The sequence below is a fragment of the Odocoileus virginianus genome, chromosome 16 (assembly GCF_023699985.2).
Source record: "Odocoileus virginianus isolate 20LAN1187 ecotype Illinois chromosome 16, Ovbor_1.2, whole genome shotgun sequence".
NCBI classification, from domain to species: Eukaryota; Metazoa; Chordata; class Mammalia; order Artiodactyla; family Cervidae; genus Odocoileus; species Odocoileus virginianus.
The window spans coordinates 1,051,936-1,078,340 of record NC_069689.1 but is presented as its reverse complement, the minus strand read 5'-3'; the positions used below and the strand labels follow the sequence as shown (position 1 = coordinate 1,078,340).

The 26,405-nt window shown below is 52.0% G+C and overlaps 1 protein-coding gene across 5 annotated transcripts in view; it reads right to left on the bottom strand.

The window, feature by feature from the left end:
- PPCDC (phosphopantothenoylcysteine decarboxylase) overlaps positions 1–26,393 on the bottom strand; it is a 57,455-nt gene extending 31,062 nt beyond the window's left edge. The window contains exons 1-6 of one of the 5 annotated variants that reach the window (XM_020873603.2): positions 26,290–26,392; positions 21,235–21,440; positions 8,638–8,733; positions 7,629–7,757; positions 3,902–4,070; positions 2,913–3,531 (exon numbers count right to left, since the gene is read on the bottom strand). In XM_020873603.2, coding sequence (XP_020729262.1) covers positions 3,446–3,531; positions 3,902–4,070; positions 7,629–7,757; positions 8,638–8,733; positions 21,235–21,417 — 663 coding nt within the window. In that variant the 5' untranslated portion in view covers positions 21,418–21,440; positions 26,290–26,392 and the 3' untranslated portion in view covers positions 2,913–3,445. The other 4 variants (XM_070477572.1, XM_070477575.1, XM_070477573.1 and 1 more) reach the window with 4 other exon arrangements.
- Between the last annotated feature and the right edge of the window lie 12 nt (positions 26,394–26,405).

The following is a 26,405-nucleotide window of genomic DNA, read 5'->3' as shown; positions in this document are numbered from 1 at the left end:
GGTGCCAAAGGAGCAAGACAGCCCCTCCTTCATCCCCCTCCAGCCCCCAACACACAGCTTTTAAAAATTCTGCCTGTACAAAAAGCTTGGAATGACTTGCCAGGTTTTTAGAGGAACAGGACAACTCATGCCTTCCAGGAGACCCCAGTTTCAGGGAGATACAGACTGACTACTGCAATTCCATAGTATAATAAACAAGACGGGGCACAATGGGAACCTGGGCTAGGACCACCTCATCCTGCCTGAGTTGGCCAGGCAAGGCTTTCCAAAGGCAGTGGCATCCAGGTAAATCTGGAAGTGTGCGGGAAGCAGCCAGGAGAATGGTCTTCCAGTAAAGTGGAAAAGCATATGCAAAGGCAAGAAGCAACAGGGCTCAGCCAAGGTTGTCCAATCTGGCAAGAAGACAGGGAGCCCCGCAGGGTTAGTGTGTGGTAGGGGCAGAGCTAGGAAGTAGACAGGGGCCAGATCACAGAGGGCCAAGAGGATACTGCCTGGAAGTCAGGGGGAGGTGGCAGGGGGACACATCAGCCGTGTGGAGGATGAGCTGGAGTCGGTCCAGAGTGGAGGCAGAGCCTTGGAGGCTTCCACCTCTTGCCCAGCAGCAGCCATGGCAGCCTAGAGAGACTCCAAACAAGAGCAAGAATTTCAGACCAAATGTTCTATTCTGCCAAGCTTCCAGAATTCTATAAAAATCATCAGCGAAGCTAGCACCTTCTCTGAGAAACATGTCGACCCAAGATGATGACAACTTCAAGAGCCTTTTCCTGGGGAGGCGGTGGTTGTCACTCCCACCTCAGCACCCCACTGGCAGATGGGGTAAATGTAGCCAGGGCCCTAACTGCCCTCTCCTCTGCTCCAGCGTGGCTCCAGCCCTTGCCCATTCATCCAGATTCTCATTCCTTCAGAATGCAGGAATGCCACGATGGAGTGGTGGACTTCTCACTGGCCCACGTCCCTGGAACATCTCTTTCCTTCCAGTCAACACGGCTCAGTCCTGCTCTGAGCAGACAGGCCTATGAATTTCTCTACTTCTGTGACATTTTAAAACAGGCATCTTGTAGCAGGTTTCCTGAGCAACTGTCCTCCCTAAAGTGCTCAGCACAGAGCCTTGTACATAGCAAGCATGCTGCAGCACTTTCTGTTAAAACCAGAAGTCTTAGGGGATGTCCTTCGTGGTCCAGTGCTTAAGGCTCCGAGCTTCCGACGCAGGGGGCGTGGGTTCCATCCCTGGTTGGTGAACTAAGATTCCACATGCTGTATGCAGCGCGGACAAAAAAATCTTTTTAAAAACTGGAAGTCTCATCATTCATTAGGAGGTTGCTGAGGGAAAGGAAGGGTGATGTGGACAGAAGGAAGTTGGACGCAGAACTTTGGGACCGCGTCCGGATTTCAGTTATCCAGAGCCTCTCCATGCCCGACCCCCAACCCAGCAAAAGAAGTTGGTTCTTTTCTTTAGTGCCCTAAGGCAATTTTATCCCGAAGGATCACTTGGTGAAGTGCTACAGAGATAAAGGCTCTTGGAGGCTGCTGGAGGCAGCCCTGGTTACCACCAGCAGGCCTCCTATTGCCCAGCTGCTCAACTGTGTCTGACTCTTTGCAACCCCATGGACTGCAGTACACCAGACTTCCCTGTCCGCCATCTCCCAGAGTCTCCCAGAGCTTGCTCAAACTCATGTCCATTGAGTTGGTGGTGCCATCCAACCATTTCATCGTCTATCGTCCCCTTCTCCTCCTGCCCGCAATCTTTCCCAGCATCAGGGTCTTTTCCAATGAGCCCGCGCTTCGAATCAGGTGGTCAAAGTATTGGAGCTTCAGCTTCAGTATTAGTCCTTTCAGTGAATAGTCAGGGTTGATTTCCTTTAGGATGGACTGGTTTGATCTCCTTGCAGTCCAAGGGACTCTCAAGAGTCTTCTCCAACACCACATTTCGAAAGCATCGATTTTTTTGGTGCTCAGCCTTCTTTATGGTCCAACTTGGGGCCCTCCCAAGGCATTTCTACCCTTCAGCGGTCTGAGGGCATGCAGGGGGATACTCACTCATACCAGCCTGGAAGGCAAGAAGGCCAAAAGCCAGCCCCAATCTCAGCTCCAGTCAAACAAGCTCCTCCCCACGCAGCCAGCAGACAACAGTGGGTCAAAGGCAAGGGTAGCAGAGGGCTCCTGGGGCAGAGCTTGTTATCTCTGGAGTATGCTGCTGCGGAGGCAGGCACAGACACTGAGGCCCCATCTCAGGCACAGCAAAGCTCATGAGGATGACACCAGGAAGCAAGGGGCCTGGGTTCCAGGGCAGGTTCCAACCCTGCTGGCTGTGTGCCTGTCACTTATATAAAGTGCACATCAGCTTACGGTCCATGATTTTGTTTTTCCCAAAATGACACAGTCTATTTCAGTAAACATTAGAAAAGCTCACTGGTATGAATACGTATCTAGTTGTAACTTCCATTTTATCTGACATTTACTATGTGAGAGGCAGTGAAAGTATTAGTCGCTTTAGTCATGTCCAACTCTTTGCAACCCCATGGACTGTAGCCGACTAGGCTCCTCTGTCCAGAGGACTCTCCAGGCAAGAATACTAGAGTGGGTTGCCATGCCCTCCTCCAGGGTGAGAGGCAATAGGGTGGGCATTTTATACACATTATCTTATTAAGTCCTCTCAACAACTCCATGAGGGTAGTATAATACAGATGAGGAAAGTGAGGGTCAGAAAGGCTTAGCCCCAAGCTGAGGTCCCACCGCTGGCACACAACAGAGCTGGGATTGGAACGAGAGCTGTCAGGCTTCAGAGTCCTTTGCCCCAAACCACCAAATGATGTGAGGACTAAGGAGTGCTGGTCAGTTGCCAGCCTAGACCCTTCCCCACCCAGTCTCTGACCTCTAAAACCACAGACAGGCTGCCAAGGAAGGACAGTCTCTCAGAAGGTCACTTTTCTTTATTCTCAGCCTCAATCTCACAGCATGGTCTGCAGGAAATCTCAAGGTCTGGCCAACTCACAGGCCTCCCTGTGCCCACTGAGGAGCTAAAGCTCCACAGGCCCGGGGTCTCCAGCTGATGCTGTGGTGCTCTCGAGTCGCTCCTTCTAAAGGCAGGTCCTGGGCACGAGGTCGGATTAGGTTTCTCGGTCACTCCTAGGCCCCCTTCCCAGGGCACAGGCACACTTCTGCAGCTTGTCCTCTGGCTTGCTGGGCCCACCCCAAGAAAAGGTGGGGAGGAACTCAGGAAAGCGGGTGTCTCCTGGTTCGAAGAAGCTGGGACCTGGGCCTTTGATCTACCTTGACCTGGGGCAGGTCATGGCCCTCGGGAGGCTCCAGAGCAGGCCCAGGCCAGACCACTACTTGGTGAAAGCAGAAGTCTTCACCATATTTTGGCTAAGTCCACTTTCTTCACCGACTTGGCCTGAAAACACCTCCTGAGTTCAGAGGGACACGGGGGACAGAAATCCTGGGCTCAACTCTGTTGGGAGCCGCCGTGCTGGGAGAGGACTTCTTTCACTTTATCCACAATGGTGCCCACCTCAGCCATGGCCCCCAGACCTAGGGAGCAGAGTTCTTCTGTGGCCCTGCAGACCGGGGCAGCGGACAATCTCCCACTCACCCCTGCCCAGAGCTCCCCAAGTGTGCCACCCAGAGCCCAGGACCTGAGAACGCCAGGACCAAGCCAGAGCCAGATTCACTGAGTCCCATCAGAGACACCCCGCCCAGGACAGGCCCCAGGAATGGTTACAGCAGCCACCTTGAACTGTTCGGGCTGCATGCCAGGGAGGATACTGGGCACGTTACCTAACAACTCCAAGAGGGAGGAATTACCACTTCCATTTCCCAGGTGAGAGAGCTGAGCTGGAGGTCACAACAGGCTGGGATCTGAGGCTGCAGGAATGAGCTGTAAGCCTGGCCAGACACCCACCTTGGTCTCCACAGACCAGCTTCTTGGCCACACAGGGGATCTCGATGTAGCCGAAGGCCTTGAGCTGGCCCACCTGCTGCTCAGTGATGGGGTGCTCCCACATGGCGGTGTTCATCGCCGGGCAGAAGAGCAGGGGTTTGCTGCGGTCCCAGGCCCGGATGACACAGGTCTGTGAAGAAGGAGGGGCGTGCCTGCTGCTCTGCCTGCCACCCCTCCCCAGACTTCCCAAATGTTACCCACTGCTTTCAGGCCACAGCCAGCCGTGGGCCTGGGGTAACTGGGGACCACTGTCTGCTGTCTCATTACTTCGAGGATGTGTCTCTGGGTCCTTCTCACCTTCCCCCAGGCTCTGACACAGGGCCTGACATATAGGAGCTGCTCCACTAATGCTGGCCATGGCCCAGCCACCTCCAAGCATACCTCCACTTCTGTGTAGAGAGGGCTCCCGGTGCCCAAGCATCTGTCTTCCCTATAGCCAGCCACACCTCGCAGTGGCTCTTGCAAAGCTGAGGACCAGGCTGCCCGGCAGGTGGGCCCATCTACCCCACACTAGCTCTCCTTGAGGCCAACTAAATGGTGGCCATGAGAACAGCTTCCATGGGACCAAACCCTCTCCCACGTGTTATCTCATGAGCCCGCACTGTGACCCTGTAAAGAAGCTGCTGATCCATTTCACCGAGGGGAAGTTGCACTTCCAGGAGGTGAGCCATTACCCAAGGTGACACCCAGACAATGATCCGGGGTGAGGCTTTACATAACACCCATGCTGTCTTCCACTGTGCTGTGTAGTTTCACTACCTCCCGGTGTCAGGCCCCTCCAAGTAAATACCAGAGCAGCTATGGAAAGGACAGACCAGCTCACAGAGTCTTCAGCGCTGTGAGCTTTGCAATCACATGGACCTGGGTTCAAATCTTGCTGTGCTCTCTGCTGTGACTAGCCATGAGAACTTGAACAAGTCCTTTCATGACAGGAGTCTGGGGTTCCTCTCTGCAAAAGCCCTCCCTGGGTGGTCGTGAGGATGGAGGGTGAGAATGCTTATAAAGCTCTTTGCACAGGCCTGGCACAAATACAGGCTCCAGAAATAGTAGGTCCTGTTATTATTACAGACAGGCTCCCTGGGCCAGAGACTGCCTCAGAGGGAAATAAGCTCTGGGGCCCACAGTGGTGTACTCCCCTGGGCTCTGACCGCTCCAGGCACCTCTGACTGGGCTGTGGGCCCCTCAGGGAGCCAGTGGTGGGCACACCCCTTCCCTGAAGGGGAGCCTGTCTGGGAATAGAGGGGGAGTCCAGAGAACAATGCCACGGACAGGCCAGGGAAAATGCCTGCCCTCCTCAGGGCCCCTGCACTCTCCCGCGACAGGAAGGAAGCGGGTCAGCACACAGCCTCAGGCCCTGGCTGCTCGCGTCATCTCAGACACAGCGCTTGTTTCCCCACCAAGTCCTCGCGGTGAGGCAACCCGGCTGTGAGTGGACAGTTTCAGTCCTCACTTCCTCTTGGCCCCGTGCCACCTGCTGCTTCTGCAGAAGCCGTGAGCATACCTAGAGGAGTCCCCTGGCTCCGTGTGAGGTGGGTGGTGGCAGGGCTGGGGTTTCTAAATGCCCTCAAAGCAAAGTACACCCACCAGAACACAAACTCAACCCCTGTGTGCCCCACATGTCTCCAGTTTTTCCCATCTCATCACAAAGCTCAGCACTTCCCGGACAAACCACAACTCCTCCAAACCTTCTGGCAGCAGGAGGACTGAAAGGAGGCATCAGTTGCCATGGTCATTTCTGTTTGGCCAATGCTGTATGTAGCACCTCAGGCTCTGCCCCTGGGAATCCGCTTGGGCAGAGAAAAGGCCTGGATCTGGGATAGGAGACCAGCTGCCAACTGGACGGGTGACCCAGGGAAGTTATCTCCTCTTTCTGGATCTGCTTGGTTATTTAGCACAAAGAAGGGCCAGAGCCTGAGTGGGCCAGAGTGCAGAGAGAGATGCACGTCACCCAGGCCCAGGGCCCAGAGACTGGGAATGTAGGTTCATACCTAGCACACGGCTCCAGTGCACCCCAGTGTCAGGGATAAGGTTTGAAGGAGGGGGGAAGCGGGGCAAGCTCCTTCAGGAGGATATAAGGAAAAACATCTTTCAAGAGAGGACAGAGCCACAGACCATGATGACAACAGCTTAAACTTTGTAGGATTTGTGGTTCTTTGAAATACTTGCACCTTCAAGTGAAACCTTTGAGGCACAGGGCCTCGGGCCTGGTCTTGGGAACATATTCTACTGCTCAGCCAACTCAGTAGGAGGGAACTCCAAAGATTCCAGGGAGCTCTGGCAGCTCTGAAGAAAAGAGGAAAGCAGAGCTTTCAGGAGCGAGCAAGGAGCTCTCAGAGTCGGCCCAGGCCGGGGCTTAGCTCCTAGAGGTCAGCGTGCCTTGTCATATCAGCTGTCTGCTGACCAGCCAGGGGAAAGCCTGGGCATTTGGTGAGATGGTGCTGATTACACACAGCGCTGACGCACTTAGATGAAAGTGACCAGCAGCCTGACCCATCCTGATGTCCTGTCAGCCAGGTAGCAGCCCCGCCGGGAGGCGTTCGTGACAACGCGGCCCAAGCCCGCCCTCCTCGGCACTCCCCCACCCCTGCTCCTGCCACACGATCTGTGTGTTGTTCTACTTCTGATCACCTGTGCTCTGATTCAAATGATGCTTAAATCACTAGCAGCTTCTTTGAGAAATACCTTAAGCACCCATCAACAAGCAAACAGACTAACCCCCTGTCTAACCCCCAAAACCTCGACCCAGCTTCGTTAGTGACTTCATCACATTAAACTCTGAAAAAACCTTCTGCTGTTAGCTGAAGTAAAATTACTGATTACCTCATACATGCAATAAGCCTTTACTGAATGCCTACTGTATGCCCAATACTGTGCAACATGGTGATTCCATTGTCAAAGGACTGACATACCACATACCAGAGCAGAGGCCAAAAACCCTCTCCTTCCAGACGGTCAGCGCCCTGTGTCCTGCGTGTCTGTCCACACAGGGCCTGGTCCCTGGCAGGTAAAAGCTGGATGAATGAGGGAAGGGGGGTGATACGAAAGAGGGGGGAAGGATAGGGAGCACACCCAGTGTGCTCGTGTAAACCAAGGCTCCTTGAGGACAGCAGCTCCCTGGAGGTCCCTCAGGCCGAAGACGATCCCCTCTCTACAGCTGGACTTCGCTTCCTCTCCTCCGCCTCGAGCCTCTTGCCCCGTCTCCTTTCGTCCCCTTTAGTGTTCCACAATCTCAGGGAAGCTACCGCTCAGCCTTGTGGTTAAAAGTACAGGAGAGATAAGTGTGCCTGGGAGATCCATGAGGAGGTAAACACTCTTATCCGTTTGCCCCGTGGATGTCCAGGTCCTAGTGGGAAGGCAGAGCTAATGGGGACCGGCCACAGAGCCGGGCAGGGAGGCCAGCAGGAAGGTAGCAGGAGGGCAGCCCATGGACATGAGCGCCCAGGGGCCTGAGAGGCGGACACCTCAGAGGGCACTCGCAAGTCGAGTCCACCCATCGGGACCCAGGCCATCTGGCCACCTGCTGGAGCACAGGTGACGCCGGGTGGAGGGTGGTCCAGGGGACTGTGTTCTGAGCAAACCCGCCCAGCACACAGGGATCCCCAGGTGAGAAGACTGTCCAGAAGAAGCCTGCAGCCCGCATACAGTGAGCACGGCCCCGGGAGGGAGGCAGGCCCAGCGAGTCACTCACAAGCAAGTTGTCACAGATGCCACTGGCCACCTTCCCCAGAGTGTTGGCATCGAGAGGAGCCACCAGCATAAGGTCCGCCCACCTCCGCAGGTCGATGTGGAGAACCGGGTCAGATCGGCACTTCCACATCTGGCAGAGCGAAGGTAAGCGGGGTCACTGGGCCGGCCACTCTCAGGGTGGAGGGAGGAGGGGCCGGAGCGGTCTGAGGGTCGCCACAGACACGGGACACAGTCAGGGACCCAAGGGAAACCACCCGAATGCCCCCCACCCCAGTTCCCTGCCACCCCTTTTGCAGCTACGCTGGTGAACCCTGGCTGTGGCACCAACGGCCTGAGAGAAACCAGGCCTGAGGAAACAAACGCTCCTTGTGTCTCTGAGCTATTCCCTTTATGGTTTGGTTTTCAAGAGAACTGACATCTGGCAGGGAAGTCCTGGCCTGTCTGCTTGAGGCGGATGCTTGGGTTGTCCAAGCCAGTGGAAAGGCTCTGGGTGGTGAGAAAAGGAGGGGGCGGGGTGGGGGAGACGGGCCAGCCAGAAATGTTCTAGGCTGAGAATGTTTAAAAATGCCTGGCAGGGCACCCCTGTGGGGCCCACACTCGACGTCTGGTGAATCGGCCAGAGCCCGCCCCGGCGCGGGAGAGCAGCAGGGGAGCCCGGCAGCCGTGGGAAGTGAGGCGTTCCCGGCGGCCCCGACGCTGGGAGCCACGTGGATGAGGGTGGTGGGAACAGGGCTCCTCTGTGGTTTCATCAGCCCAGATAAGTACAAGGACACTCAACCCCGGGCACGGGGCCAAAGCTGAGCTCTGCCTGGGGTGGGAGGAGACTGTGGGCCTCCTGCAGGCCAGAAGCTAGACAGATGTTTTCCTCATCGCCTCTGCCCAGAGGCCCTGACCGCGGAGTTGAGCCTAGCCTGTCTGCTCTGGCTGCCAGGACCATAGGCTGCAGGGAGGACTGTCCTGTCCCGCTGATACAGACATGAGGGAACCCAGCCCAGGGGCCCAGCACTGACCTCCCATTCATCAGCGTCGCTGTAGAGGGTGACAGGAACATCCCGGGGGCTGTAAAAATGTTTGGCCCTCTCAGTTGTGACCACGGCTACTTTCAGCTGTCACCAAGAAAAGTGGGGGGGGGGGGGGGGGAGAAGGAAAGAGAAACCGTTACCAGAGCCCCCAGCCTGGAGCCACATGGGGCCAGGCCAGGCCAGGTGACAGGTTTCTTCACAGCCTGGCTGCGCAGAGGGCTTCTCCCTCAGAGGCAGTGAGCCCTGCGTTTGCACAGTTACTTCCGCTGTCACCCAAAGGTCAAGCCTCACCAGGTGCAGCCGTTTCACTTCCCCACCGGAGGGGCTGCAGAGGAATGAGTCACACAACTGTCCAGTGTATATAAAGCTGCAGGCTCCAGCCACTCGGGCAGGGACAGACCAGGGCAAGCAGGAGGGGAGCCCCCCCCAGGAGGTTCCCAGGTCCTGAGCTCTGGGCTACACCACAGGTCTGCCCTCTGCAGGCCAAGGCACTAGGGAGCCTGCACGTGGTGTCTGCAGCCACAGCCCAGTGAGCAGGAAAGCAGAGTCCCTCCCAGGACTTCTAGGAACAGGCTTCATGGGCTCTGGCTGCAGACAGGCTCCAGGAAAACCAAACCTGAGTGCCTGACACTCACGGGCCAAGAGTGAGGGCTACCCTCAAATTATTCATTTAGTAGATAAATTAATAATGCAAATAAGGGGGATGGCTAACAGAACAGAAATAGCACATGATAGTGTGAATGACACCAGACCCATTTCCATGATTGGTAAACTGAGATGCTAGACTAACAAGCAGACAGAGGAAAGGGGCCCAGAAGAGGTGGCTAAGAGGGGAGGGGTGTAGGAAATGACATCTTTGGGGGCCATTTATCCAGGAGGGAAAAAAGTTAAGGGTGACAAGGACAGAACTGACTAACCAGGAGGATCACTGGGGACAGTGTCGGGACCAGAGGTGCTATACTGCTTTGATATTGCTATTCAGTCACTAAGTCATGTCTGACTCTGCAATCCCATGAACTGCAGCACTCCAGGCTTCCCCGTCCTCCACTCTCTCCCGAAGTTTGCTCGAGTTCATGTCTATTGAGTCAGTGATGCTACCCAACCATCTCATCCTCTGTTGCCCCTTTCTCCTCCTGCCTTCAATCTTTCCCAGCATCAGGTCTTTTCCAGTGAGTCAGCTGTTTGCATCAGGTGGCCAAAGAATTGGAGCTTTAGCATCAGTCCTTCCAATGAATATGCAAGGTTGATTTTTTTGGGGATTAACTGATTTGATCCCCTTGCAATCAAAGGGACTCTCAAGAGTCTTCTCCATGTGGCCTACATGGGGGTTATAAACATTTCTAAGCCAAAAAATATTAGGTTTGCCCAAAAGTTCGTTTGAGTTCTTCTGTAAGATGTTATGGGAGATTTCACATAGAAAATCCAATTTTCTGGTTTCTCTCAAAAACCCAAGAGCTCTGGCACTGCGGGGGCCACACTGTTGCTTGATTTGAGTTGGTGGTGCTGGGTAACGGCTGCCTTCTTGGATGGGGTGTGCCCGTGCCATCCCCACCTAGTCCCTGCCCCTCCCTATCATCTTGCCAAGGCTCCCTCCCCTCATTTGTTTCCCACCTTTTGTGGGTTGCAGGACACCGTTATGCACGGCATCTGAGAGTGAAGCTGGAAGCAGGGAGTAGAAGTCTCAGAGGCAGACGGTGGAAGAGCTTCAGAAGGTCTGGGGCTCCCAGCCCTGCGGCAGAGCTCGCAGAGCTCCATCCTCCCGCTCCCTCCTCCTTGGAACCCACCAGCCCCCAAACATGCATAGAACCTCCTGCTCCTGCTGAGCAGGAGAGTCCCTCCCAGGAGAGCCCTGAAGGAGCTGGCCCAGTTCCAAGCAAGGTGGCAAAGGAAAAGGGCTGCTGTCCCCGCACAGAATCCACCCTGAAGATGTCACAGGACCAGCGCAGGTGAAGAGAGCGGAGAAAGGCAGGATGGTGCTGAGACTCTTAAGACCCAAGACAGTAATGAGGTAAGGTATGGGGCCAAATAAGTGAGAAGGAGCCACAAGAATATATAACTTTCAAACCAGCAGAAGAAAATTCAATCTACACAATAAAGGAAAGGGAAAGGAAAAAAAAAAAAAAGCAGAGAGAATACATGATAAGTAGAAAGCATTAAATTAGATGGAAGAAGAAAGTCCTAATAGAATAGCAATTATAGTAATTATATAATTGACTAAACTCCCTGATCAAGATTCAGACTCTTATACTGAATGTTTTAAAATCCATCAATCACATCAAAATGTCTTAAAAGACACACTTAAAAAGATATATGAAGCTTAAATAAAAGAATAAACTTGCAATTAGATAAAGTGGCTTAAACTGTTTCCTCTCAAAGGCCCACTGAAATAAAAGTAAAGCGATTTTTTTAAAAGGTATGAACACCCAGAACAAAGAGGAGAGGACAAAAACAAAACCCCAGCAGTTAAGATATGCTAACACATAATATATGGAAATGGAAGGAGGCATTAACAGATCAGATCAGATAGGACCAGATGCTCTTTTTTTAAAACATGAACATTCAGTGAACAAAAAAGAACTCTTGGAAATTAAAAGTGCAAATAATCAAAGAAAAAATTCAATGTGAGTTTAGAAGAAATTTTTCAAAAAGTAGAACAGAAAGATAAGGAGATGGATAATAGTATTAAAAAAAAAAGAAGAGGAGAAAATCAGAAGACCAACTTAAGAGGTCCAAAATCTGACTAATAATGAGTTCCTGAAGGGGAGATCAGTAAAATAAGAGGAGTGAAAATTACCAGAGAAATAAAATTAAATTTCCCTAAACTGAAGAACTTCGAGGCTGGAACCATCTGTTCTGCCCACAGGGCTCTGAGAAGGTGGCACGCGGTCAGGCTCAAGGAGCCTGGAGTATCACGTCCCGGCCCCCACTGAGGGTGGGTCAGAGGAGCCTGAGCCCATACCTGCTTCTCTGGAAGCCGCATCCTCCTGTATTGACGTACACAGGGTTTGCAATCAGCAAAACCTCAGGAGTTCTTCTCCCCCATGTTGCTGCTAAACCACAAGCCCCAGACTGTACCTGCACTGTTACTTTCCCAAAAGCAGTCCCTCACATTCCCCCGGTGAATTCCACCTTTCCAGAGCAGGCCCACTGTTTTTTGCTCGGTAGTGAAAAGCTCCTAAACTCTCAGTCCTGATCCCCCTGGCCTGTCCTCTGCCAGTACCACCGTCAATAGTCCCAAGACACAAATCCAAATCACGAAAAGAACAAGGTCAGGAGCAGAGGCCTTCCCCAAGGTCCATACGGGGTTTGGGGTGGGAAAGAATCACGAATGAACCCTGGGCTTCCCTGGAGGTGCAGTGGACAAGGATCTGTCTGCCAATGCAGGGGACATGGGTTTGATCCCCGGTCCAGTAAGATTCCGCATGCCTTGGAGTAACTAAGCCCCTGCACCACAAGTATTGAGCTCATGTTCGGCAACTACTGAAGCTGGTGCACCTAAAGAGGCCAAGGCAACTGCGCACTGCAACTAGAAAGTAGCCCCTGCTTACCTCAACTGGAGAAAAGTTCATGTGCAGCAACCAAGACCCAGAAGAGCCAAAAATAATAATAAAATAAATTAAATTTTTAAAAAAGAGAATGAACTTTTCCAAGTAGGACCTGTAGGTCACCAACCACAACCTCAGCACACCAGGACAAAACTTGTCCAGTTCAGGATATGAATCGCCCAAATTGGGTCAAATCTCTTCTACCACCATTTATTCTTTTTCAAGTTCAAAAGAAAAAACTGGAAACAAAGTAGGACTCAAGAATCCCCCACCCCACCCCAGGTTATACTACTGGCCTCTCGGACCAGGCGTTGTTTCATTGTTTTTTCCAAATATGTGTATCAGTCACCTCCATCATCCTGAGATTTCACTGCAAGCTTCAGGTCACTCGGTGACTTCTGGACCATATTCTTGCTTCATCTTTGGTTGTATGTCCTCCTTTCCATTTAACTGCTTTCCCATTTCCTTCTACAGAGGGCTTCCCTGGTAACTGTATCAGCTTCTGGTCACTGCCTTCTTTTCCTTAGGGGACTAGTTTCTTTTATTTCTAAGAACTTCCTGACTATCCTGGATAGTTTGCCCCTCAAGATCACCCCGACTCATTCTCTCTGTTCTGAAATCTGAAAAGCTGCTTCCTGAAGAGCTAGTTTCCCTGCTCTCCCCAGGCTCTCCAAACAGCCTGCCAGTTCTCAAAATGAGGACTGTGCGTATGGCCAGCCTTCAGAAACATCCCCAGTTTGGTGATGGCCCTGTTCGGGGCTCCCTCCTGCCTGTCAGCTCTACCCTTCACTTCCCTCTATATGCCCCTCTCCGTCTCCCCCAGCTTCTGGGGGAGTTCCAACCAGGGGTCCAGGTAGGCCTCCCACCCTGGTCCACTGCCGCTACTTGAGGTCTTTCCTTTAAGCTCCTCCCTAGTTTCTCTGGCTACTCTCCCAGGTTACACAGTCATTGTTAGGGAGCTTCTTGGGGTCAATGTCTTTATACGAGTTATGTGAAGAGTATGTGATGACCATCATTCCCAACGGCCCTCCCTTGACCCCTATAAAGCAGCCACCTCTCCTTGGCAGTGACCCTGACCCCAGTGTTGTCTGGCAGGCCCAGGCTAGTTTTTCTGGTTTTAGAGGGATGTCACTTGATATGATTCTTCAGTCCCATGGGCTTTGTTCTTTCATTTTCATTCACTCTGTAAAAAGGTCCTGGGAGCCAAGAGCTAGGCCCTGGGTTTCCACACACTTTTTTTTTTTTTCTTCACAAAAAAGGCAGGTCATGTTACCTTCTGAGATACTAAATAACTTGGACTATTCATTCATTCACCTTGACCTTTCCCTCAGCAAATGCTAAGGAGTCTTGGCAGAGCAGAAAACTCCTGAGGACAGGAACCCTCCCTGGCTTCCTCTTATACCCTTCTGGGTCCTGGGAGAAGCAGGGCTGGACATTAAAACAGTCTCTCACACACTTCAGAGTTCCTGAAAGGCAGCTCTGTGCTTGGCCCCCTGATGACACCCCTGCCAACAGTTTCTGTCTTAATATTTTTAACCTGAGCCTGTGTGTGATGTGACCAAGGCGTGGCCAGGCCCTATAAGCTGCCTACATTTTGCTTAGCATTTATGGAGATTCCTTCCTGAAACCAGTTGGAAAGTCTGGTGTTCTCTCTCTGTTGAAAACACATCAGCAATCCCATCTGGGGCTCCTGGAGAGTCAGGGAGGGGAAATGGGAAACAGAATTTAGGGCAATTCCTCCACTTCTACTGTTAGGCCCCCGGCCTGGCCCAGGCTCCTTCTGGAGCAGGTATCAAAGCGACCCGTGGAAAAGCATTTTGACAGCCACAGGAGGAGATCAATCCCACGGCTCCAATGTCCACCTCCACTCTCATCTCTGGCCTCTACTCACTACAACCAAGAGCTAGAAGCACCCTTCCTCAAGTGTAACAATCAAAAATGACATTGTCCAGGGATCCCTGGAAGGTAAAACTGCCACGATGGAGAACCACCACTCTACAGAAATCAGCTAACAGAACTCTCTGCAGCGAAGAAAACATGTGACATCTGTGCTGTCCAGTACGGCGGCCTCTAGCCACACATGGCTACTGAACACATGAGGTGTGGTTGGTGTGACAAGGGAATTGAACTTCTGGTTTTATTCCATTTTAATAATTTACATGTGAATGCAGCTAGTGGCTACTGTATTATATAGCACAGCTCTGGTACAGACAAGTAGAGAAGAGCCCCAACTGGAAGCCCCAGCTGAGTGGTTAGACGCGAGCAGGTGTCCCTCCAGTGCATGTGACTGTGGCTCCACAGGAGACTGACAAGGACTCTAAAGGGGAAGCACCAGCCATGACCTGACCTGGCACAAGGCTTGGAGTCCAGAGCTCTGGTGGCGTAGCCCTCTGGCTGTCACAGAGCAGAAGACCATGACACGGGCCTCCCAGTGTGGACACTGGCAGTGCCTGGGGCCCAGGGGCCAGCCAAGCAGCTGGCATGACCCTGCGCACAGGGGTGGCGGGTATACTGTAGACAAAAGGGCTCCGGGTGCAGTCAGCACATGGGGCTGGGGGGACGCTATGGAGGAGGAAGCCTCATTAACACATCCCCGAGGAAGTTCCGGTTGGCTGAGTGGGTATTCCAGTGGTTCACAATGATCTCTCTCCACTTGACAGACATTTACTGAACCCAGTACACACACGGCAGCCAGAGCTGGTAGGGGCTTGGCGTGTCTGTCTAACGAGTGGGGGGGGCGATATACGACCCCTGACTATAAAGCAAGGCGGACCAGGCAGTTCACACCTGCCTGGGGATTCTCATCTTCACGGCTGTGGTTAGGTAGAGTAGAGAATGCCCATAACCTGAGCTCCTCAAGTCCGCTTGCTAATGGTTGTCAAGAAACCTGGTCTTGAGCCCCAGTTCTGCCAGCCCACTGGTTGGGAGATCTCAGGCGAATGCATTCTCTCTGGCCTGGTTTCCCTCCTCAGCCATGAGCCATCTGGACCACAGGGCCTCCAAGAGCCCCTCCAGCTCACCATACCATCCTAATCCTCTTGTGACCCTTGCCCTTTCCCACCAGGCTCTGCCATTCTCTCCTCTGCCTCCAAACTGGCCTCTGGGGGAGCTGCTATTCTCGGCACACGGCCCTTCCTGCCATTCAAGTAGGACCAGGCTGCCAGTCCCTCTGTGCGTGTGTGCGAAGTCACTTTGGTCGTGGTGGACTCTTTGCAATGCTGTGAACTGCAGCCTGCCAGGTTCCTCTGTCCATGGGATTCTCCAGGCAAGAATACTGGAGCAGGTTGCTGCGCCTTCCTCCAAGGGATCTTCAATCCCAGGGATTGAACCCATGTAGCTTAGGTCTCCTGCACTGGCAGGCAGGTTACCACTAGTGCCACCTGGAAAGCACCCAATCCCTCTGTGCACTTCCCCAACTAATGAAATTTCTCAAGAATGAAGCTAGAGCAGCCGACTGCAGAGGCTCTCCCTCGGGACGCTATTCTGGAGTACCAGAGAAGGACCCTGGTGCAGGAGCCTGGGGCAGGCTGCCTCTGTGGCCTGTAGAACTCACTCCCTGGGGGAGCATGCCAAGGAAGGGCAGGGCCAGCCAAGTCAGCAGAAGCCCAAATAAACGCCTCAGAGTGCTACAGCTGAACCAGTTTCCACAGCAGGACCACAGAGCAGGCAGGGGGTCACTACCTGGAAAGAAAGGAAAACCTCAAACCAGGCCATGTTTCTTCTGCTCTCCTTTCCTCGATGAGAAGTATTTATAAAAAAAAAAAAAAAAAAAAGCATAAAATCACAAAAAACATTCCATGATATTCCCAGCAAAAGCTCCACTGACTTTAAAAAATAAGTACACACAGAGGTTAGAAAAATCAAAATAGAACAGAAAGACGCAAAATCCAAGTCTCCCACCCTGCCCCCATCTCGCCACAAGGGTAACCAACTCCATAGGGAAAATCGCAGGCAGTTAACCTAGCCATGTGAACACACAAAAGGAATACTATACGCCAGCAATGGGCAAAATTTTTCTATAAAGAGCCAGATACTACTTTAGGCTTTGTCCCAACTACTCTGCTCTGTAGTAGCAAGACTACAGCATTTAGTTGTTGGCGTTGGTCTAAGTTGTGTCTGACTCTTTGTGACCCCATAGACTGTAGCACACCAGGCTCCTCTGTACTCCACCATCTCCCAGGGTTTGCTCAAATTCATGTCCATTGAATCGGTGATGCTATGTAACCACCTCATCGTCTGCTGCCCCCTTCTCCTTTAGCCTTCAATCTTTCCCAGCATCAGGGTCTTTTGCAAATGAGTAGACTCTTCATATCAGGTAGCCAAAGTATCAAAGCTTCGGCTTCAGCATCAGTCTTCCCAATGAATATGCAGCACTGATTTCCTTTAGAATTGACTGGTTTGATCTCCTTGCAGTCCAAGGGACTCTCAAGAGTCTCCTCCAGCATCACAATTTGAAAGCATCAAGCCTTCATGGTCCAACTCTCAAATCCATACATGACTACTGGAAAACCATAGCTCTGACTATATGGACGTTTGTTGGCAAAATGATGTCTCTGCTTTTTAATATGCTGTCTAGGTTTGTCAGAGTGAACAAGTGTCTTAATTTCATGGCTGCAGTCACCATCTGCAGTGATATTGGAGCCCAGGAAAATAAAATCTGTCACTGCTTCCATTTTTTCCCCTTCTTTTTGCCATGAAGTGATGGCCACAGGCAATACTTAAATGAATGAGTATGGATGTGTCCCAATAAAATGTTATGGACACTACAATCAAATTTTATATAATTTTATATGTCACAAAAAAATATTTTTCTTTTGATTTTTTCCAACCATTTAAAAAGGTAAATAGTTTATATTTGTATGGTTCACAGGCCATACAAAAACAGACCACAAGACTGCGGCCAGTGGGCCACACTTTGCTAACCTCAGCACCTTGCTCGTTTCACCCGCATCCTGAAGACTGCCCCACAGCTGCACATGAGATCCACCCAGCCTCCTGAACGGCTGCCTTGGATTCCATCAAGAGGTTGAACCATAGCTGGCCCACAGTTCTACTGCTGGATATTTGGTTTGTTTCCGTTTTGTTTTAAAATTACAAATGGTGCTAAAATGAACATGCTTGTACATTTAGTGAGTTTCCGTACTCCTACAGGGTTCAATCCTATGGGTGAATCAATGCCTGGGACCATTTTTGGTTTCTCCAGATATTGCCAAAACAGTCCTCCAGAAAAGCAGAAAAGATTTCATTCTGCACATATGCAGACCCTTTGCCCTCACTTCTTAACAGTCCTGAATGTCCTGACAGGCATTCTGGAAACAGCGTTCTCTAAGCCCAAGGTCTGCCAACTTCCTGGGTGGGAGATTTTCTCCACTTTCAGAAATCCTCTTCTGGCTTTCAGCCCTGCTGACACCTGCCCAGCGAAAGCAGAGAGAGGTGTCTGTCTTCTCCATAGTGAGGAGTGTGCCAACCAAAGGGCACAAACTGACTGAGCTGACTGCTCAATTACAGGACAATTACAGAATGCAAAACAGCCACAGCCCCCTACATCCCAGGATCTTCTCTCAGGCTGCCTTTGGGTCCTAGGCCTTTCTGCCTTCACACCTACAATCTCCTAGCCCTGACGCCAGGAGAGGCCTTAGAGGTGTATCAGTTGAGTATCCAGCCCCCACTTTACTGCAGGGATAAGAAAACCAAGGCCATAAAAAAGACCTGACCTGCCCAGAGTCCCAGCATGAGAAATCCTCTACGCAGGACAGCCTCTCTCGAGGGAGGGCTGGCCCCGCTGTCCAACTCCTCCCATCTCTCACACAGGCTCCAAGGCTTCACTGCAGGTGGCCACTTTGGATGAGGGCTGGTGTGTGAGGCAACAATCCAAATCCCCTCCTCCCCATCACTCCCTCAGTCTCCCTGGTCTGCCTCCAGGTCTGCGGTCCTCCTGGGAAGTCTGGACACACTGATGAAGCAGCAGTTGTGAGCCAGGTCTGTAGAATCACCCAGCTCCTTGCCGCCCACAGCCCAGCTGCTTTTGCTAGCTGTTGGCTGGTCAAAACCTAGGGATCCCCAGGGAGCTCAGGAAAGCATGTGAACACATGACTTAGGCAAAGAGTTGAGGAGGACTGCTCCAAGGCACAAAGACTACTCCTGGGGGTGACTCAGAAGGCGGGCACTGGTGAGATCAATTCCATCAGGGAGTGGGGGACAGAGCTGGGGGAAGGGAAGAAAGGCCACAGCCCTGGGGCCAACACAAGGCAAGCAGGGATCCCCCGTGGGTTACCCACTGGGCCACTCTAGGAGATGTCCACCCACACGAAGGGAGGGCCGCGGGCCCCCCCACATCAGCAGATGGACGAGGGCTTCCCGGCTCCTCTCACATGGGCTGCCTCAGCAACCCCAACACCCTACACCACAAGTGGCTGCCCTAAAGGACACACCAGCGAGGGAAGAGGAGAGGGTGAAGGACAGGAAACAAACACCGTTAAGTGCTTCCATGTGCCAGGAACTGTGCCTAATCGTTGGCACAAGATGACAAGTTGTTTCAGCTCTGCCCCCCTCCCCCAGCCTTGACAGCAGCCTGAGGGGATGGGTGAGAGTCCTCACCTTTATGTTAAAATGACAAAGGCAGGCTCCCAGAGGCTAACTCCAGGAGTCCTCCCTGCTAGGTCACTGCCCTTCTGGGGTTGTTCAGCTTCAACTCCAACCTTCGGGAGTTGTTCAGCTTCAACTCCAATCGGAGACGGGAGCCAAGTCCCGTTCCAGACGTAGCCTGTCGGCAACAGAGGCTAAACTAAAAGGCCGGGGGCCGGCTGGAGAGCCTCCCTACTCCAGGCAACCCTCTCCTCACACCCGGATAAATGCTGGCCGTGTGGGATGGCAGGAAGCGGTAGAGCTGCCATTTCCCTCTGCTCTGAGGCTGCCCATCTGTTTCCTGGGATAGGACTCCCTGCCCCCACCCGGCCCCAGGCCGGAAATTCACTTGCTCTGGGGCTATGGGAAAAGGGAACTCATGGCTCCCTCCCTCCCCAGAGGGCAGCGGCAGAGGCTGCCTCCCGCCCTCAAGGCTCTCGCTGGCCAGCTGGGCTCTGGGCACAAGAGAAGGGGGCAGGCCAAAGGGGTTCCTGCCCCACCAGCACCACTGCCCAGCCTCTGAGCAGCCACAACACCCTCCCCTCTTCTGGCCTGACTGGCATCCCTGGCTGCCTGGAGGGTGAGGTAAGGGGGTGACTTTCTGAGTATAAGTTTGTGGAAACTTAAAAAAAAAAAAAAGATTTCCCGCCCCTGCCTGTGAGTCAGGACATGGTCATCTGCAAGTGAGCACTGCCCCCTGCTGGACACTTCGGGTACACCCACCTGTGTCACCCTGACTAAGGTGCTGTGCAGACTTAAGCGCGGAAAAAGCACATCCTGCGCCCTAGCAGTTTAACACCCCACAAAAAAAGCGTCACAAACGGTGTCAAAGGTCATGTGTGGTTCCCCAACTTGGTCAAGATTCTCTTCTTAACCAAACAGTTCAGTTCAGTTCAGTTCAGTCACTCAGTTGTGTCTGGCTCTTTGCGACCCCATGAATCGCAGCACGCCCGGCCTCCCTGTCCATCACAAACTCCCGGAGTTTACTCAAACTCATGCCCATTGAGTCGGTGATGCCATCCAACCATCTCATCCTCTGTCGTCCCCTTCTCCTCCTACCCCCAATCCCTCCCAACATCAGGGTCTTTTCCAATGAGTCAACTCTTCGCATGAGGTGGCCAAAGTATTGGAGTTTGGCCACCTCATTAGTCAGGCTCTTTTGAGCCACTTTGCAACTAGGCCTATCCCCAGGCTTCATCCTCCTGAGCATGATTCCTGCTGCTGCATTGGTTTACTAGCCAGAATCTCACACCCTCGCTATGTGATCAGTCTGGATATCTTACCAGGCTCCTTATCCCTCAACGCTCCCTAGACGATGTCTGATAACCTGGGCTGCCTTCAGAGAGAATCAGCCAGGACAGTATGCTAAAATCTCCCTTAGCCTGATGTTTCTTAATTTTACATACACACACACACACCACTCCTTGGCTACAAAGCTTCACTTTTCCTTGCTGTATTCATAATTAAACCCAATTCTATACTGAGGTCTAGTTTCCCTTATCACAATAGTTTTCCTGAGTAAAATCTCTTTTTCCACTTCTGGTTTTTCTTTAACACATCAAATGAACAAAACTGCATGGGCTGAGGCAGGCCAGGAAGGCTTTTACGTGAAGTGTTAGTGAGGAAACTGAAAGGGCGAGGAAGAGTAGGGAGGGCGGCACAGCCTGGAAGGGGCTGGCCCAAAGCAAAGGCCATCAGGGGCTGCTGGAGGGTGACAAACCAACCAAGGGCCTAGGATAATGAAGAAGTGGGGTTATCACTTGATGGTTTTCACATTTTTTAAAGCCTTCAACTTTTCCCACAAAAGGATCTGCCCTGGAACCCCACCCATAAAACTGGTCAATGCTGAGGTAATCCGACCAAAGGCAAGGGGCTAAGCCCCCGACCCCTGGCACACTGTGGGAGCCTCCAGGCATCTCTGAGCACCCGAAGGAGCAGAGTTTGAAACCACAGCGGCAGACCACAGGGAGTCGCTAAGCTTCCAGTGCATTTGGACTGACAGGCCAGCCATGGGGTCCAACAAGGAGGGAGCACAGAGAAGAAATGTCCAGGATGGAGTGAAAGCAGAGGCAGGGAGCCCATGGCCACCAGGGGGCGCTGAGAACTTGCCACACTTCTTCAGCCAGCCCTTTTCCACACTAGGACCTCAGGGAACCCAAGGTCAGTGTTTGGGAAGCCAAATCCTCCATGCACCAGTGTTCCTTTCCCAGTCTCCACTCACTGTGTCTATCTAAGCTAGTTCCTGGCTATACTGTCCCACTCATCTCTGTCTGCTGCATCCCCCCTTATCAATGCACACAGAGGACTTCCACAAACACCACGATTAAGAAAAAGAAAACCCCGTGTACTGCACAAAAAATGGGCTGGCCCCAGCGCACCAGAGGCATGTCAGAGGCTGTCTAGGAAGGATACTCACATCAGGAATGTCCAAAAGCTTTGATACCAGAACAGGCAACTTCAGGGCTGCAACACTCCCAGTGACTCCCAAGAGAACATGGAACGGTCTTCTCAAGGGTGCAGCAGCTGAACACGCAGCCCTTGATTCCATGTGGGGTCTGGTGGCTTCGAGTCCTGGAAGCCTGCCAGAACTGGGCTCCATAAAGCTCTGTCAGGATTTAGGATCTAAAAGCAAAACAAGGGGGACCTGCTTCATTCATACATTCAACCAAAATGTATTGAGCACCCTGTGTTAGATGCCAGGCCAGATGCTGCGGTTCCCCAGGGGTCAATAATCCCAGCTTTTGGGAGCAGTTTGATGAGGTCAGACACCCTTACCCCGCATCAGTCAGTCACACTGTAATATGGCCAGTGCCATGAGGCTGCGCAGCCTATGAGTTACTGCCTGAGGAAGTAGTCAGAAACCAAAAAAAAAAAAAAAAGTAACATTCAGGTTGAGTCCTGCAGTACAAGGAAGTTTTTCAGAGACAGAAGAAAATAACTTCACAAGAAGAGCAATCTTGCATAAGTGAAGAGGCCTAAAGGAAGGTGGCAGGTGTGGGGAACAAAGAGTAGCTTAGCAGTGAGGTGAAAGTGTGATGACGGGGCAGTGGGGTGGGCAGGAGGTCAGGCTGCAAAATCAGGTCAAGGACTAAATGTCAAGGGCAGTGAGGGTCAGGGTGGGTTTTCATTTTAGAAAGACAGTGCCTGTGCTAGTAGAAGTCTGGAGGGTACCTTGGTGGTGAAGAGACTAAAGGGGGCAGACGAAGAAGGAGCCACTGTTGTGGGCTGGGCTGACTGAGGACTGGCATGGCAGGTTCCAGGGGTGCCTATGGGGTGGACCCCTAGGCCACAAAGGGGTTTGGGTGCTCCAGGGAGGGATTTGCCTCTCTGTCCCTTTCCCTGTGGATTAGGCACCACCCTACAATCCCACAGCCAAGAAGAGACAAGCATAAAAGGGATAAAGGCCACCCCATGAGACCAGCTGCTTGGTTTCTTCCTCTGGTCCCCAGATGTTGCTAGAAGTGACTGTTTACGATAATATGGCTGACAGATGCATCGAAACCTACATTCTGGCAGGCTGCACCAGCAAAACATACTCATTCCATCAGCAACAACCACCAAGGGTGATCACACCAGGCAAAAGAATTATGGAAGACACAGTTGCTGTCTTCAGGGAATCTGTGCATGGGCTGAGAAGACAGAAGTCACACCTGAAATCATTTGAGATGGGTCCTTCTGTGGGATGGACCTTTTCGGTGATCATTGATTCCATCTGGACACATCAGTTTCCCTGCCTTTCTGTCTCCACTTTCCCACAACACCACCACCAGTAAGCTCCCTGAATGTCTGACCGGGTTTAAACACCAACCACTAGGCAGGTATCAGGCCTGCGGTAGGTCCTGAACATCTGCTGAATGGATAATCACCTGCACCCTCTGAAGCAGAGCTGGGCAGAGAACAGACACCTGGCCTGTGAATCAGGAGACCTGGGCCCTATCCATGTGCTCTTGACCCACTGTGTGACCTTGGCTCAGGGTCATTCCCTCCCTGCACATGTCTCTTCATTGAATAACACAAAGACAGGGCCAGGTGATCTCTGAAGCTCCTCCCATCAGCAACCTTCTGAGTCAATGTATGAAAGACAAGAGGTAAGTGACTCTCTGTACAAGGGTATCCTGGGAGATGTTCTCAAAAAGGGTAGAAGCAATAAGGGGAAGGGACACCAAGGCAGACCCCGAGGAAGAAGTCCAGTGAGTCACTCAACGGGTACTCATCTGGCTGCAACCCATAAGGGCTCCCTCTTTACTCCACAGGCCCCTTGGCTCCTCAGGGCCCCCTTGCCCATTTTTTACCTTTAAGACTCAAGACACATACTCATGAGTTGAGGATCATGTTTGGGTCGATTATACTACTCTTATCCAGAAGGGTCTCCCAGGGGCCCAGACCCTTCTCAACAGAGGTTAAGCACAGGCCACTTTCCTAGACAAAATATCCCCCCAGAGTTCCATTTGCCAGCAATCTCAATCTCTGCCCTACATCAGGGCCTCAGCCAGGGCCATGTTTGCCCACAACAGAACTGAGTCTTCTCTAAGGCCTGGAGAGCCATGTTGGCACCTAACAAGGCTAGAGGGCCTATGAGCCAGCTTCTTCCCAGAATGAATCCATGTGCTGATCAGCATCCAGGAGGAGGCACATTCTCAACTCTCCAGGAACACCCACCTACCAAATCCCAAACCTTGACCCTTGACCCTAGCACCCAACTAGGGCTAGGACATGAGAGATTCCTGCAAAATCAGAAACTTAATTTAAAATCTCCTCCTGGTGGCTCAACAGTAAAGGATCTGCCTGTAAGCCCGAAGACTGTCTGCAATGCAGGAGATGCAAGTTCGATCCCTGGGTCAGGAAGACCACCTTGAGAAGGAAAATGGACAAAATCTCATGGACAGAGGAGCTTGGCAGGCTAGAGTCCATGGGATTGCAAGAGTCAGACAAGACTTAGCAACTAAACCACCACCACCACCACCACATCAAATTGATATCATTCCTAAGGAACAGGTTACTGAAAGCAGTCAGTTAAACTTGGGGCAGGAATTCATGCTGGTGACTTCAACTGCTTCTCCACAGCAGGTGGTACAGCCCAAGATTTCCTATTAATGCTTAGCCTGCTGAGCAATCTTTGTTAAGGACCAAACCCTAAATATCTTTCTAGAAAAGAAGGGGGAGGGGCGATATGTACTTGAGGAATAGAGAGTAGATAATTTAACCAACATCTGAAACCAAGGTCAAATCAGCTCAAACTGCGAGCCCCATGGAGGGCAACAGTTGGCAGGAGTTCCTCATGTTTACTCTCAAAGGTAGCTGTAGACAGCACGTCATCTTCCTGAGCTCTGCTGGACTCACAGGAACTCCTGAGCAGCAGAGAGAGCTGGTAAGCAGAGAGGCCAAAGGGCTGAAAGCTGTGATTACTGAGCCTCAAAATCCCAGGGTGCCAGCCATGCAGGTAGCCACACGCATGCAGCCACAGCCAGAAAAATGACAAGCTTCTCTGTCCTTTGAGAAAGACAAGGTCAGACAGAGCAAAGAGCTTCAACTTGTGGCAGCCTTGTGATGTATAAGTCTCCTTTTCTGATGAGTTTAATTATCAACTAGTTAAGTAAAAGTTTCCAGAACGCTTGCCAATCACAATATGGGCAAGTGAGGAGCCAGGGCAGAACCAGGGATTTAAAAAAAGTCCAAATCGGGGTTTCAGGCCAGCCCAGCCACAAACAGGAGCTGGGGCTCAGAAAAAAGAACCGAATTTGGGTGGGTGGGCAAGGAATCCAGGACCCTTTGGCCTGACGTCAAAGTTCCTCACCCACAGCCCCAAGATTCTGCTCTGCCCTTATCTCCCACCAGTCAATAAAACTCTGTCCCAGTAATAATGAAACACCAGCAGCTCCCGGTAGTGGCAGTCTTCCCCCAAACCTAGTCATTAAAAGGAGTGGCGTAGCCACAGGAACACTTTAAATCCCTTCCTTCAAGGAAAGGCAAGGAAGTCTTCAGGGAGAACTCAAGGTCTTGACATTCTGCTAAGACTGCTCTTCTCTCAAACCAAAAGCAGGGAGGCTTGACTCTGCAGCTCCTGGAACCCCGTTAAGCACTGTTCCTCAAGGCCACAAGTTGGGGACACATTACATTCAGGCTTCCCAGGTGGTACTAGTGGTAAAGAACCCACCTGCCAATGCAGGAGATGTGAGAGATGCAGGTTCAGTCCCTGGGTGGGGAAGATCTCCTGGAGGAGGGCATGGCAACCCACTCCAGTATTCTTGCCTGGAGAATCCCATGGACAGAGAAGCCTGGTCCATAGGGTCATACAGAGTCCAACAGGACTGAAGTGGCTTAGCACTCACACATTAATATTACATTCACACGTGGGGGCTACTAACAAGGGAGTGACTCAGAACTGCTACCTCTCAGCCACTAGGAGAGATGAAGACAACTTCTGCTCCAAGGTACCCATCACTTCCCCAACTTGGGAATCTCTCCTGCCTATTACCTGGCACTGGCTCCAATACTTCAAAGTGCAGCACTGAGGTTTTTCTCTGACAAAATTTGGCCTCACTCTCACTTTTTAATGTCATTCAGCACTTTTAGGTGGAGCCAAGGGATAACTGCAATATCCCAGGGCTTTCCTTTTTCTATTGTATCAACTTGTAAAATGGTTTGTACTTTGAGCCATCCCCTTTCCTTTTTGAAAGTAGGCTCGTGGATTTTGGTTTTTGTTTCTTTCAGGCAAGAGGTTAAACGTGGATAACCGATAGGGCTACCTTTTAAACTAGATTAAAGGGCCCTAGGCAACTGCAGAAGAGCATAAAGCAGGGATGGGAGGGCACGTACAGAAATGCACCACTTCATAGTATACCTATGGCTGATTCATGCTGCTGTTTGGCAGAAAACACAATATCGGAAAGAAATTATCCTTCAATTAAAAATAAATTAATTTTAAAAAATAAATGCCCTACTTCAGGATGGAGCTGGGAACAGGTCCATAGCACTCCGGATCCATAGATTCCACAGCCCCTACACACACAATGCTACACACACACACCGGACCCATAGACTCCACAGCCCCTACACACACAATGCTACACACACACACACACACACACACACACACACACACACCTGCAGACCCGCCTCCACAGCCCCTACACACACACACACACACACCTGCAGACCCGCCTCCACAGCCCCTACACACACAATGCTACACACACACACACACACACACACACACACCCCTGCAGACCCGCCTCCACAGCCCCTACACACACAATGCTACACACACACACACACACCCCTGCAGACCCGCAGATGCTAACAAAGTTTCTTGGGCACCAATACGAGAGGGAGGACACTCATGGACACACGCAGCCACATACACAGAAAGTGAGGTCACACAAAGAAGTCAAAGTCGCCAGCGACGCTTCCCCAGCCTCCCTCTTGTCCCACCACGGGAAACCAGCCTCCTCGGTTCCCCCAGCCTCCTCACCCGCGCCAGGGGCGTCTCGGGGCAACCCCCAAATATCGCGTTATCTCGGTCGCCCCTCCCGCCGATTCCGACTGGCACGCAACTTTACGGCTTGCCGGAGGCTGCCTCCGCGACCG